Here is a 15201-nt window from a genome sequence, read left to right as displayed (position 1 = left end):
ACTAAAAAATTTATTTGACAAACTACAGTTCAGCAGTAGGGGCTGCATTATTTAAAACTGCAGACCAAGGGAAGGACGTTTACATTACATTACATTACATAATTACATTAAATGCCTAACACTAACAAAACAAACGTGTACATACATGTATGCATCTGTATACATTTTAATATAAGCTTTTTGAATAGGTATTATCTGTATTTTAAACAGGAGGAAGTAGATTTATTTGGATAATGGAGTCTGCATCTTGTCTGAAAGATCCTGGACTCTGTGGATTGTGCTATATGAATTTCAAGATATTAAAATCAGCCTGCATACTTTATAAGCTCCTAACATCTTCTTATATTTTCCTGAATTGCCCTGTGGCAACAGATAGCTCAAAAATAGCTAAATGTTTTTTTTACCCAGATTATAAAATAATTTCACTTTGTTTCCAAAGCATATTCATATCAGTTTGCTACATTTTATCCTCAAAATGATCCTGAGCAGAAGAGAGTGGATATTACTACGTTTTACAAATGAAGAAACTTGAATTATCAAGAGGCTAAATGCCTAACTTCACATACATTTTTAGAGGCAAGACTGAGCCTAGAACCCACCCCTCCTGAGTATCACACTTGCATTAAGAATACAGCGATATTACTGGCCCATGGCTAGCAACAGCTGTGGCTACTTGTGTAGTCAAGCTTAAGGACATTCAGTCCTCTCACAAAGGTTATGTTACTATAATACAGGAAAGGCTTTAGTGGCTGCCCTGTGCCGGAAATAATCCTGGGAAGGAGGGAGAAGACAGCTACCCTCCTGGTTTCTGTTGGACTTACCAAAATGAGGCCTACGATAAAGGGGAGTTGAGGAACGTGAGTGGGACTTAATTAAGCATATCCTGTTTGCTAGGCCCTATGGTAGGTGTTTTAACATTTAGTATCAAAAGCAGACATCACTTGGTACACAGAAAGTGTTAGGGCTGAACGTTCCTTGACAATGACAGGCCGAGACACAGGCTCCCTCTAGAAAGTAGGAAGTTCTGTAGTCTCCAGCCAACAAGAGTCTGCACCATGCCCTAGTCACTTAGTGTCGGCTGGGCTATATTCATTGAACTTGCCCAGGCCTTGTTAAAAAAGGAGAGCAGTATCTATTTTGAGAAAAGCTTTATTAAAGCAAGATTAATCTGAAAGTGGCATAGTTCATTAGGTGAAGGGGGAAGACTGGATGTGATGATCTAGGTCCGGGGTTGGCAGACTTCTTGTCCAGGGCTAGATAGTACTTGTTGGACCACACAGTTTCTGTTGCAGCCACTCAGCTCTGTCACTGCAGAAAGCAGTGGTAGACGATGTGTAAGTGAATAGGTGTGGCCGTGTTCCAGTGAGACTTTACCCGCAAATAGGCTGTGGGATGGAGGTGGCCCTCGCTGTGGTGTGCTAACCACTAATCTAGGTAGAAAAGGACCATAATGGTGGGGTGGCAATGTGGAGGCCAAGGAAGGGACTGATTTGAGAGATGTTCAAGTGAAGTAGTCTGGCTTTAACGTATTGAGAGGCAGAAGCTTCTACATGTCGTGTCCTGTGTAAATTAATGAAGAGACTTTTATAAAGAGCTTAAAAATTTTTGTTGCTCATGACACGTGCTATAACTGTTTGGCTCCGAAAGAGCTGGGCTTGTAAGAAGGCTGTGTCCCGTGTACTGATAAAAGTCAAACCTTCTCAATTAAGTATATATTCATGTTGGTCTTACCCAGTGGGTATTAATCAAATATTGAAATTTGGGGTAATTTTCTTTGAAATGCTTCCTTTCAGTAGCTTGTTTGTAATAATTGTCAGAAGATCACATCTTGTCTTGGCTCTTCTCCTAGGGGCTTCAGTGGATGGAGAAAGCAAGCCAAGACCCTCATTGTATTCCCTGCAAAACTTTGAGGAGCTAGAGGCAGAGGATTGTGAGAAAATGAGCAATATGGGGACTTTGAACTCTTCCATGCTGCACAGGAGTGCTGAGTCCTTAAAGAGTCTAAGTTCAGAGTTGTGTGCAGAAAAAATCATGCCTGAGGAGAAACCAGTCCATCTGCCAGTGCTTCGAAGATCCAAGTCTCAGTCCAGACCCCAGCAGGTCAAGTTTTCGGATGATGTCATCGACAACGGAAACTATGACAACATCGAAATCAGGCAGCCTCCAATGAGTGAGAGGACTCGAAGACGGGTCTACCATTTTGAAGAGAGGGGATCCAGGTCTCATCACCATCGCCGCAGGAGAAGTAGGAAGTCCCGCTCTGACAATGCTCTGAATCTTGTTACAGAAAGAAAATATTCTCCCAAGGACAGACTGCGGCTTTACACCCCTGATAACTACGAGAAATTTATACAGAATAAAAGTGCCCGGGAGATCCAGGCATACATCCAGAATGCTGATCTGTACGGACAGTACACCCATGCCACCTCCGATTACGCACTGCAGAACCCGGGAGTGCCTAGGTTTCTGGGACTCTACGGGGAGGACGAGGATTCCTGGTGTTCTTCCACCTCCTCCTCCTCTGACTCAGAAGAAGAAGGATATTTTCTTGGACAACCAATTCCTCAACCCCGGCCCCAGAGATACGCCTACTATACAGACGACCTTTCGAGCCCAACTTCTGCACTCCCCACTCCTCAGTTTGGTCAGAGGACAACTAAATCCAAGAAGAAAAAGGGACACAAGGGCAAAAACTGTATTATTTCTTAACCTAGTAGTTGTGGCGATCATGTTTAAACTTTGCCATTAACCATCTTGAATCATATCTTTTTTCTTCCATAGGAAAGTTGCTAAAATAGTTTAAAGTGCTTTGCCCATGTAAATGAGACCCCTGCTGCTGTTTACATTGTCAGATTAACATTTGGAAGGTGTGATTTCTCCAGTTTGCCTCCTTGGATGGTGCCAGGTTGATGTGACATCTTGTACCTGCCAGGTGCATTACAGTTCTGTGTAGCGGCTTTGGTCTCCAAGCCTCAAGAGACTCAAGAAACTGTCACGAGGTGATTGGACGGGGGTGTTGATTTTAGACAATGGAGAACTTCCGCCACCTTTGTAAAGCGATAGTGTTTGTCGTTGTCTATACCAGGTTGGCCCAGGTCCTGATCAGTCTGTCCTGTTGTGCGGCATGCACGTAGTCACACTGACCCAGCCAATACTGTGCATCCCATCGTGCGAGACCACCTCGTCCCCTTTCAATTAGCCAGGTAAACATTGCATTGTATTAGGTCCAGCTACAGATTGAAAAAGACATTGCTATTTATAATGTAGTATTTCATAGACTTAAGTGTATCCCTAATTTAACGGTGCAAATATTAATGTACATATGTACAGTTCAGATTTTAAAGCTGATATTTTTATATCCCTGAATTGCAAGACGTTTGTTACACTGCAGTGCTAGATTTGTTGGGGAACCAGAAACAGCATTTATGGATGAAATGATTGCTTGTATTTTAGTCAGGGTTTATAAGCTTAGATGGTCAAATTTATATTGCCTAGTGATGGAAAGTTCAAATTTTTTGATTTTTCAATATAAAAAAGGCTCTGTATGCATGGTGGGGCTATGTAGATACTCTTTAAAACTATGGCCCTATTAATCTTACGAGTGCTATTTATGGGTCAAGCAATGTAAACTGTATAAATGTAAAAACAAACAAACCCATACATATCCCTGGAATATATGGTAAAAACAAGTAGTTGTTTGGGTGAATGTTTTTTCCCCTTTGGGGATGGTAGGGGGTGCCTTTCCCATTTTCAAAAGAGTGGTGATTATTTCCTGGGAAGAGACTACAAGGATCTGCTGTGTAGGGCAGAGGATTTTGTAGATTTATTATTTGAAGAGAGGCTGTTTCTTTTTATCCCCTCCCTTCCAGCTAGTTTGTTGGCCTTGAACAGCAATTTTGAAAACTGGGCCTTCGGGTTATGTTTTTCTTTTAAAATCTTCAGAGGATGCTGTGCCACTGACTACTTCAAGTATATGAGGTTCTATTTGAAGGGAAAATTATCTTGGAGTTGAACTAATGAGCTGGTATTTTGCTATGTGCTATTCTTGCACATACGTTTCAGTCCTAAGGTCCTAGTGGTATCTTGGACCTTTAGGGAGGTATTTAATAAATGCTTAATAAATAACAAACTACCTTTCTGAACACAGATCTTTGCAAACATACCCAGGTAACTTCCACTTTGCTCCTCTGTTCCGGCATGATTTATTTTGCCATTCTTCTACCATTAACAGGCCACGTTTGACTCCTGCATATCCTCTTCTACCATTAACAGGCCACGTTTGACTCCTGCATATCCCCTTGCCCCTACTAATAAGGTGGGAAATAGGACTTCAGACACTGAGGCAAACTTGTCCATATTTACTGGAAAGGGGAAAAGCTGTTAGGCCTTGGAGAAGGGGGACATGAATTCAATAGGTAAACCAGTAGTCCAGCATCCCCTACACCCATCCCTGAACAGGGTAAGGCTTTGTAGCTGGGCTAAACAGAGCTCCTTCAGAAGCACGCAATGTGTGAGAGAGCGACTTACTCAACAACTATATCATCATTACCGTAGTCTGGTTCATTTTGAAAAACATATCAGCAGTGAAAAGGAAATGCATGCACATGGTAAAAACAAAACAACAGAACAATTTGAAAGATAGCGGAATGTCTCCTTTCCACTCTTCATCCCCAATCCCTCAGGTCCCTTCCCAGAGGTAACCACTATCAGTCATTTCTAGTGTGTCCTTCAGATGTTCAAAGCATATTTATATAAATATCTCTTTTAAAATGGTAGCAAACTATACGTGCTTAGATTTGTTTTACTTTATATGCGGACATTCCACGTTAGCACAAATAGGTCTACCTCATTCTTTTAATGATGGTATAATACAGCGTGACTGACTTAACCAGTCCCTTAGTGGTGGACTTGAATTCCTCATAGACACCTTATCCTGCACTGGCGCATCTGCACTTCAATTCTGAGCACTAGCATTCCTGGGACAGAAGTTCTGTATTTAAAATTTGGATGGCTAGCACCAATTTTCCTCCAAAAGTCATCGGCCTGATTAACATTTACATTAACAATGTAGGAGAGTGCTTGTCCCATCACAGTCTTACAGAACATATTAGCAAATATCTCACCTTTGTAGACCTTTTCAGAACCGATACTGCAACCAGTGGGCAGCCTTTGAGAAAAGACTGCGATGAGACGCTGCTTATAAAAGATGAATCATAAATAGTAAATGGTAGCACACAGCCTGGAGAAACCTAGGTGGAAGCTGAAGTCACTGTCCTCGGTAGTTTTCATGTCATTGTCAAAAGAGGAGTTCCTTTAGCTTCTGGCAACAATCTCCCTATTCATTTTTTCATTTCTTTATGTAAGGGTTATATAGATTGCTAAAGGCTAAAGGAAATGCGCAAGTATTTACTCATGATAATAACTAACAAACTTTAAAGCTTCTAAATCTTAGTAGCAAAGACAAACTGCAAAGGAAGGGAAACGACTGCCTTGCAGTTCTGTCAAGAATTAGAAGAGAAAATTAAGCATGTATAGTCACTAAAGGGTGTTCATAGATTTAGTTAACAAGAGTGGAAAGTATCTGGTCAGGTCCCAAGATAAATATCCAATGTTAAAACGCCGTCTCTAATCTCTACATGTGTGAGGCAGAACCCTACTTGCATTTTCTGCACTTCAGAGCAAACTGGAGAACGCTTTGCTTACAGCCCATGAAGGGGCACTGATAAATGTCAACGGGGACTCCTTCCAGCCCTCATTAAAAGAAAACGATTCATTTTGTGTATGCATTTGCTATACTTTATGCTCTGCCTTCTAGTTCTTGAGTTAAATAAAAAGCACCAGAAGTAAAAGGAGGTATCATTTGCTGTCTAACCCCCTCTTACTTTAGATCCAAATAGTGGGCCTTCTTTAAAAGAGTAGTAAAATTGGGCACCCAAGTCCGCCAGCTTTCCAGGTATGGCATGCATCCCTGCCTCACTTGGTCCTTGGGTGATGGGTCCCGAAAGTAATGAGTACCCAGAGGATTTTAGCACAGGTACTAACACCACCACATGGGCATACTTCGGTTTCTCAAGCTTCTAATGGGCACTTGACTACTGCCATGGAGAGGAGAACCAGTGTTGCTTAGAACTCCCTTCATATTTTTAGAAACCAGGAATTTAAACTTTTGCCAATTCTCACTTTTAAATGCTAGCAACTAATTCAAACATTTCTGAAACACTTCGAGCAAAGCGAGCCTGCAGTCAGCAAATCTCCAATGCATGAGTTACATATTCTGGAGCCTAAAGGTGAGTCCCCTATCCCTCAGAGCTGATGAGGAGAGGCACACAATTACTGTTGACAGAAATACTTGTGACCTTTTTTGATGCACAAAGGAGAAAAACAGATTAAAAAAAATTCTAAGCCTCATCAATTCAATGCTAACACAATTATGATAAAAATCCTTTTAATTAGTCAAATGAGAAAATTGTGTATTGCCTGGTTCCGTTTGCTAGCCATTCTGTGGAGCTATCTGAAAACAGGAGGCATGCTCCAGTATGGTCACATGGGTTTTCTGCGAACACACTGGGAAGGTTCCCAGGTAGAAGAACCGGGCCAAGGAGAAATGGGCAGGAGCAACTGAATTTTGCACCTCTGAGCTCACATTTTGCCAAAGTCACAAAATGAAACTTCACTGGGGGAATAAAGTTCACAAAATGGGAAGGACATACGAACAAAAACATTGGTATATATAGACTTCGCACCAGGACAAGAGCCGACTGATTCTTTTTGAACAGAACCAGCTAGTTGGTCAAGTATTCCTATCTTAGGGATCAATTTTAGCCTCAACTTTTCTTTCTGCAAAGGAAATGGCACATTTCTTTACTGCTCTGTGTGCACAAGGTATTGTGATGCCAACTTTAAATGTAACTTGCAACCCATTTTCTGCGAACATTTGATTCCCAACAACCGTTAAGAACGTGAAACCAGTTCTCTTAAATGGTAATACCTGTCTTAGTGTTTCTTGATAAATGAACCAAGCAACTGACACTGGAAAAGACGGTCACTAATCTAATACAAATCAACATGCAGCGGATCTTGCAGAGTGCTGCCGAGCCCACTGGATGCCAGGATTCAGGAGATCTGGGTTAGGAGACCTGCTTCTCTCATTAACTCAAGCAAGTTAAGTGCTCTGACCCAGTTTCTACTTCTATAAAATGAGAGTTGCTAGACCATCTCAAAGGTTTCGTTCAATATTATATGGAGACTGAACTGAATTTATAGGTCAGAAAAGTCTTTCGGCATAAAGTGTTTTTCCCTTCTTTGACTCTTTCATTTACCAACAAGTATGTTGGTAAACGATTCCTGAAGGGATGATCCCTCCAAAGAGGGAGCTGGGAACTAACGATAGTAGGGAACTTTTAAAGCGTTGGGGCTTTTGTCTATTTTTTATTTTTCTATTAATGCTTTGGATTCTCAGTGGGTATGGGTTAAACCAAATCATGGGAAAAACGTCTGAGGATGGTTATTTCCCTACCAGTGCATATGCTTCAACTTGACTTTGTCTTCAAGTAGACAGTTGGGAGACTACATAGAGTATGTTGAAGGCAAGATATTTTCCTCCCTCATGTTATTTCTCTACAATTACCAGAAGGATAGGATTTTTTTCTACATCTTGGAGGGCTGCTACTGGTAGCAGTCTTATTCTTGAATCTCCAAACATGTTGTAAGCAAAGCTGAAAACGTGTTAACTATGTTTAATTAATCTTGGTTCCTAGAATGGGCGAGTTGAATTACCAAGTTCATTCCATCTAAATGGCTCTTCTCAAACTCCACCATGGGTCCGGGTATACAGCAGCCAAAAGCCGAGTCCCAGGCTACACCGTAACCATGAGGGTTGTAACCCTACATGCTACTTGCCTCATAACTACCCCTGGCGAATCTCAAAAGGTGTTTCATAAAATAGCTCCAAAACAGAAGTCCTAGGAGCCAATATGGAAGGTAGTAGGAACTGAGGATAAAAGGAAAAACAGGAAAAATCTGAACTAGGATTTGAATTTTCTCAAAAGCTTTTGGTAGAGTTATTTTTATATTACCCGTTATAATTACATTAGACATTATCTGCACATACATCAAACAGCCAGTGTGTGCAGGAGTCAGGATTTTAACCTCGTTCTGAATGACCACCAAACTTTTCACTTCTTCTAAGAACACTGACTTTAAAGATTTGGGTAAAACTCTGGCTCTGCCACTTCCAGCTACATGACCTCAGGCAAGTTATAACTTCTCCTGCTCTTGACTGTAAAATGAGAATACAATCTCCATTGGCTTATTATATGTGAAAATATGAATCAAAAAACACTACGAAGGTGGTTCTAACCTTGTTCAGGTAGTGAAATAACTGAATACATGATGTTTTTCAGAATCTTATGAAGTCATTTGATAAATTAAACCTGAAATATATTTTAACCTACATCCAATATAATACATTAAGTTTCTACTCTACAGAAATAGCAGAACACAAAGTTTAAAAGAAAAGGAATTTCTGCCACGGCAGGGCTAGTTCTGTACCCTTAACCCCAGCTTACCAAGGTGTGGGCAGGATCTCTCCCCTTCATTCAACATTCCCACATCATGACAAGGGCAGGCCATGGAGGCCATAGGCCTTACAGAGGTCAAGCCATCCCAGGGGATGAGGAGATGCTGAGGAAACTCGGTCTTTCCTCTTGGACTCTTGGGATGGGGGTGCGGGGACAGGCTGCTCCTATATGATAAAGAAAACATGATTCTCACACAGGGCTCACCTCTCAAATGAGTAAGCCCTGCAGTGTTCACAGACCACCACCCACTGTGGTCATCAGGCTGTAGTGGGAGGGCATGCCGGCGGGAGCCCTCAGGTCACTAATGTTTAGTCCTATCTAGAAAAGGAGAGGGAAAGAAATCAAAAGCTTGAGCACAGGGGCGCCTGGGTGGCACAACGGTTAAGCGTCTGCCTTCGGCTCAGGGCGTGATCCCGGTGTTATGGGATAGAGCCCCACATCAGGCTCCTCCGCTATGAGCCTGCTTCTTCCTCTCCCACTCCCCCTGCTTGTGTTCCCTCTCTCGCTGGCTGTCTCTATCTCTGTCGAATAAATAAAAAAAAAAAAACAAAATCTTTAAAAAAAAAAAAAAAAAAGCTTGAGCACAAAACAGATACCTCAGCCTGATAAGCTACAGCTCTGCTGGACTGAATGTTCTCTCCCCTCCCCCAGCTCTCCACAACACACAATACACACATACTTTCCCATCTACTGGAGGCTGACCCTATTCTGGCCTCAGAAGACTTCCCCACCAGGCAAGCATAGGGTGCTGGCAGAGAAGGGCACCTGGGATCTGGTGCCAGAGAGGAACCCAGCTGGCTGGTGCTGGGCCCACTTGAAGGTGTTGCAGACATCTGGCCAGTATATCTTTCTCAGGGATTTGATCACAAAGGATGGGAGTCTTCCCACATGGAGGATGATGGGGCCACACACTTTCTGGTCATTGGATCCTCTCCTTTTCCCCAGGTAGCTTGCCCTGACTTACCCACTCAGTGAATGCTCACTGTCCCCAACAACAGTAGGGTCTCCACCTCTCTACCAAGAATGGGGGGTACCAGTAGGTGCCCCCAGGAACTTGGCCCTGGGCCAAGAGGAACTTTCCTGATGGTGCAGACCTGCGGGTTGTATGGTCAGTAAGCCAGGGCAGTTCTGCCCCTCCCCGTCTTCTTTGTATTCCAACCAGGAAAAATGTGCTAGCACATGGGTAGCCTAAGTAGTGGACACGTACCTCAGATGTCCCCTTGCGGCAAATGTCTGTGTATGTTGTGGTTAAGACAGAAATCTTACATGTTTTCAAATGTTCATAAAACTTCTACCTTTTCACTCACATATACACAATGAAAAACTTTAAAACCCTATACGATTTTAGTGATAATGGTCTAACATTAGAAACACTATTCATCTTTGGGAGCAGAGCTCAAAAAACGATGTGCTGTATCATCAGGCTGCCTCTACTGCTGTACAAACGTGCATCAGACTTTAACGACACCTGTCATCAAGTGAGATTTTACACACAACTTGGAATTAACTCAGTGGACTGGCAAAGCCCTTTCTATAAAGAGTCCCCATTACCCCGAGATCAATTATTACAATGGAAAGGCAGGACTCGTACAGCCTACTGAGAGCCAACTTCAGTGAAGCTAACTCTCAAATATCATTTACACTAATTTGAACAAAAGGGGAGCTAAGAAAAAACCAATAATGTGGCTTACACAATGAGGACATTTATTCCTCTGTCACTTAACAGTTCAGTACTCCATGTGGTCATGCAGGGATCCAAGTTCCTTCCATCTGGTGGCTCTGCAACAAATCAAGGCTGGGTAGCTATGGCTACTACTTTGGGGAAGGGATAAAAGCACAAAGGAATATCCACTGTCCTAAGGGTCCCAGCCCAGAAGTAGAAGTACTTCCACTCAAACTCCATAGGAATCGACTTAGCCACTTGGTCACACATAACTGCAAAGGGGGACATAGAAAATGTAGTCCTAATTAGGGAGTCATGTGACTCTATTTCAACTCCATTACCATGAAAAGGGGGAGAAAAGATTCTGCTAACTGCCTCAGTTACTAGTCATTCCTTCCTCCTCCACCTTTTCTCTTTTCTTTTTCACAGAATTGAGTAACATCAGTGCTCTCAAGAGAACAGGCACGAAGGAGATGGTAAATGTATTGTGTATAACCCACAAAACTTGGTCTGGCCAGCAAAGTGTGGCCATTATTCACAGGAGCTCTAGGTGCCAGTCTGAGCAGTGTTATAGTTGTAAAGTCACCGGGGTGGCCGGCTGCCCTCAATACTGAATACTGTACACCATGAATACTTCAGGGATGATCACTGTCTCCAGAGTTGTCACCAAAGAACTGTTACAGCCTTCTTTGGAGTTTAGGATCCCTTGCAGGAAACTCTGAAATGAAGCTGAAGCCAGTGTATATTTGGGCAGTGCATGCAGAGTCCTTTCTGAAGGGGAGCTGGTTTTCCCTTTCTTCAAGAGGCTCTGGGTCTATAAACCGGCTCAGAGTTGGTAAGTGGCGGAGGGGTTGTGAGAAATCAATATATTTGGCAAAAATAAATACAAAGGTAATATTTTCAAAGGTAGTATTTTCAAATGCTATTCTTAAGTAGGAGAGAAAGAATAAGGCTACAAGCATTCAGAATCATTCATTCTGCTGTCATCCTATCATTTCCTACATTTGTTGCCCATTATCTTTCCCAAACAGCTTAAGTCACACAGGCCTGTATCTTTCCCTATACCATTCCCCTCTTCCTAGACTTCTATTACGTCCCCTTCTCTGCCTAAGTAAGTCCTAGTCCTCCAAGACCTAGGGGTCAAATGTCACTTCTTTTGTGAAGTGTCAACAAATACAAGTACCTACAACGTTCCAAACTTAGATTCATAATTACACAATTATTGAGCACTTCTGTGTGCTCAATCTTATCTTGTTTAATTGCCTGCTCAGATATCAAGACACCTTAAGTCACCAAAGTTAATGGTTTCTCAGTTCTTCCATCCTGCTGCTGAGTAGAACTGAACATTGAGTAATCCTGCAGTAGCGAGTAATAAAAAAATCTACATTTCATGAAAATACTTTAAGCCTGTTAAAGAGAAAAAAAGACAATCCAATTATTTAAACCTAGTTGCTTTATTTTGCACTTTTAAAATTCACAAAAAGCTTCACAATAGTGCTTACCCCCTGTTGATCATCAAGGCTTTATGGTCAGACAATGAAAAATTTATCGTATCAATTGGGCATACTCAAAAACAACGGATAATTTACAAACAAATTTCTTTAATCAAGATCACTTTGCAAAATACACACTCTGGTACACATCTGAATTCAACCATCCTAAAATTGGTCTTTAAAAAGCTGTCAAAAACAAACAGATTTAACACTGACAAGCCTACCAGAATAATGCTGATGGCAAGCTCTAAACAGCTTTAAGTGTTGAATGTAATTGGCGGGAAGGGGAGAAGAAGAAATTATTGGTTGAACCTACATTTAAATGACTCTGTAAGTAAAACCTTGAGTTGAATGAATTTCCAGTTTAATGAATTTCAACAAAATGAACAAATCCTTTGCCTTGGTGGTAGTGTCTTAACTTTATTTTTTTAAACTTGTAACATCTTGACTAAAGGAATTGAACCCTGGAATCAGAATATTTAAGGAAAAGAAAAACAAGGGGGTAGGGGAAGAAACAATATCAGTACTTTAGTCTTTCTAAAGTGGGTAACAAAATCACTGTTCATAATTAGGGAATTAGACTACCAGAGATGACATGTGGGGTTTAGTTTTAGCTTATGTACAATATCGAAATGGCAAAAATAAGAGTTCAAGGCGGTCTCATATAGGGAAGTTAAGAAAATAATTGTGTTCAAGTAGTTTTTACATTTGTGGAATGGCATAATACATATAGGATTCACCAAGTGTACTGCTATTTAATATGATTTTTCTCTTTTCTGGGGTAGCTCTTTAGATATTATCAATATAGGCCACTAAAGATACCACTAGAACTGAGAGTGAGAAGAGAATGGAAATGGAAAGAGGATGGGGGGATAATGAAACTGGGTAGTAAAAATAAGCATGATTTTTAAGGTTTCCTAATGCCATAGAAATACATATTTTGGCTAAATGCCACTGGCCAGCTGGAAGGAATCAGGAAATGAGTGGAATATCCTAATGGCCCCAGTTAGATTTTTAACTAACTCGTGATTTGGACGGCTCCCTCATGGAGAACTGTTTACACAGACTGCTTGGTGAGGGGTAGTTGTGCTGGGCTTACTGCCTATTCTGCTTTGTTTCTTTAAAGAACACTTTTGAGGACCCCTAAAAAGGGCATCAGAACAAAGATCTTGTTAAGACTACAAACAGAGATTAACAAAGGCATAACCTGTAACTGGTTTGATTATGGATATACTATCAATGACCTTCTTTCTCCAATGAAAAATATGGGCCTGGGAAAAAATGAAACTCCACTACTCCCTCATATTCTGAACTTTTCTCTTTCAATGAGGAGTTTCTAAAGAAATCTCAACTTGAAAAGAGCTCTCATCTTTCATTTCAAATTGCCACTTCTCTTACTCTTATATATGATATTGTTTAAGACTCACATATCTGTGAGAATGGTCAGGAGTTTCAGGATTATTTTAATAGAGAACATTGAGTTCATTTACTCAGAAAATAGGATTTTATTATGAGGTCTTTTTGAGATTTAAGTGCTCTATTTTATCACAATGAGAATCTCAAAGCAAATATTCTGTAAGACACTAAAGTATTCAGTTTATTTGGACAGTATACTTGAACATATTAAAAGTTACAAAGCCTAAAATAAGCAAGCAACAAGTCAATAAAATCACAACTCAAAATTCTAACATTTTCACATGGTATCACTGACTATGAAATGCAAAAAGACTATAAATGTTTTAAGTGGAATGATCTCTAACCTAATAAATTACACTAGTGTGACCAAAACAAATGATCGCATACTACAGAAGACAACAGAACATAAGCTCTTCTCTAGGACTGCTTTTTCAAAGCTTGAAAAATTAACTGACCCATCATTTTAGGGGGGAAAAAGATAAGTATGGATTAGGAGACTCTACATGTAGATTGTAAAAATTCTAATTAAAATATCTTAGACTATTTTAGATGTATACTTGACACTGAAAATGTGGTCGACTATCATAAAGTATTTCTCTTCATCACAAAAATTCCATATATTAAGGATTTATACAATCCAGGAAAAGAAAAAAAACCAAAACCCTAGAAACATTTTTGTTGCCTGAGCAAGTAATTTTCTAAAAAGGCTCTCCAAAATCTTGACTAGAGGTGTCATACTCTGCAATGAAATGCTTGAGTTCTTCAACACACCGCTCACCTATTTCATGTAAATTCTGTCTCAAGGCAAACTGTATAGACTTTTCTAATGAAGGATCTTTTTCGATCAGCATTTTCACAACCATCCCGAAAGTTTCACAGTCTTGTCGGTAAACCTGGAAAGGTGAAATACATTGTGGTCAGCTAAGAGTAAAAATAATCAGCCAAACACTGAGCTGATTCAGTTAGCAAAATGATGATGCTGAAGTCTAAAAGGGAGGTACAATAATACAATTGAACCTCCCTCACCCTTAAGTAGTCACTACCGTCAAATGCTATTTAAGCCTCTATTTCTGAGATTTGTTGACAATGTGAATGAGTAGAAAAACACTGATATACCACATCACTGACAACAGAAGTTAGGCATGGCATTTGTCAGCATTTGGCAGTCTACTAAAAGGACATCAGTCTAGAGAAGCACTAGAACAAAGGCTTGCTAGGTGAGGCACGATCATGGCTTTATTCATTTGTTTGTTTGGAAGAAAAAAGTTTCTGAGCCCCTAACTTCAGATTCTTTGTTTGAATCATGACCAGATGACAAATTCAAAATTCTCAGTATACAACAAAAGACTAAAAGTATCTATTTGAAAAAACGTTAAGTTATAAATATTTAACTACAATTAAAGTCACCAAGGCAGAGTTAAGATCAAACCAATGTTATGTACACACATTCATGTATGTGTATACACATATATGTATAAACACACACATATACACACATGTATACCTGTGTATACATATTTATTTTACTTCAATATGTATATATAATCTTTATCAGTTGCAATTAGATATTATTCCCTGTCCAAAAATTGCTCGGTTTTCTCTCCACTAAATATCATTTCCTTGATTTGTAGTCACAAAATGCAGTTTAGATTTCTATGCTATTTTTCATACTCTGTAAGTCATGTATTTAAAGAAAAATTACAGTTAAGTATTCATGAAAGTGAAATGTAAATTATCTGATTTAAAAGAACTGTTACATGAATTTTAATTTTTCTAAATTTAACACAAACAATTAATATAACATGTTTATTCTCTGAAAAAGGATTTATTCATTTTGAAAAACTTGAGAAAGAAGTGATTTGAGACACTGCTTGGCTTATAAGGTTTTATTCCTCCAGTGATCACGGCTAGTTGTTGTGGTAGTTGCTGCTGTTATTTTTTAAATGTCTGCAATATTTTGTACCTTAACAATAGCTATTTCAAGAATAATATTTAATTTTGACTCACAGTACTAGGTTGCTAAATTGTACTAAATTCATTTCCTTGCTCT

At 40.0% G+C, this 15201-nt stretch overlaps 2 protein-coding genes across 13 annotated transcripts in view; one reads left to right on the top strand and one right to left on the bottom strand.

Moving 5' to 3' along the window:
- PRICKLE1 (prickle planar cell polarity protein 1) overlaps positions 1-3689 on the top strand; it is a 105445-nt gene extending 101756 nt beyond the window's left edge. For all 5 annotated transcript variants that reach the window (XM_045801247.2, XM_087855779.1, XM_045801248.2 and 2 more), the window contains exon 8: positions 1850-3689. In XM_045801247.2, the coding sequence (XP_045657203.2) occupies positions 1850-2709 (860 nt within the window). In that variant the 3' untranslated portion in view covers positions 2710-3689. The remainder of the gene's footprint in view (positions 1-1849) is intronic.
- A 7988-nt stretch (positions 3690-11677) lies between these two features.
- PPHLN1 (periphilin 1) overlaps positions 11678-15201 on the bottom strand; it is a 138875-nt gene continuing 135351 nt past the window's right edge. For all 8 annotated transcript variants that reach the window (XM_045801252.2, XM_045801257.2, XM_045801255.2 and 5 more), the window contains one exon: positions 11678-14044. In XM_045801252.2, the coding sequence (XP_045657208.1) occupies positions 13850-14044 (195 nt within the window). In that variant the 3' untranslated portion in view covers positions 11678-13849. The remainder of the gene's footprint in view (positions 14045-15201) is intronic.

Source organism: Ursus americanus, chromosome 25 (genome assembly GCF_024610735.1).
Source record: "Ursus americanus isolate L20-20 chromosome 25, mUrsAme1.1.p, whole genome shotgun sequence".
Classification (NCBI taxonomy): domain Eukaryota; kingdom Metazoa; phylum Chordata; class Mammalia; order Carnivora; family Ursidae; genus Ursus; species Ursus americanus.
The sequence above is the reverse complement of the archived record's forward strand: the minus strand, read 5'-3'. Positions and strand labels throughout refer to the sequence as shown.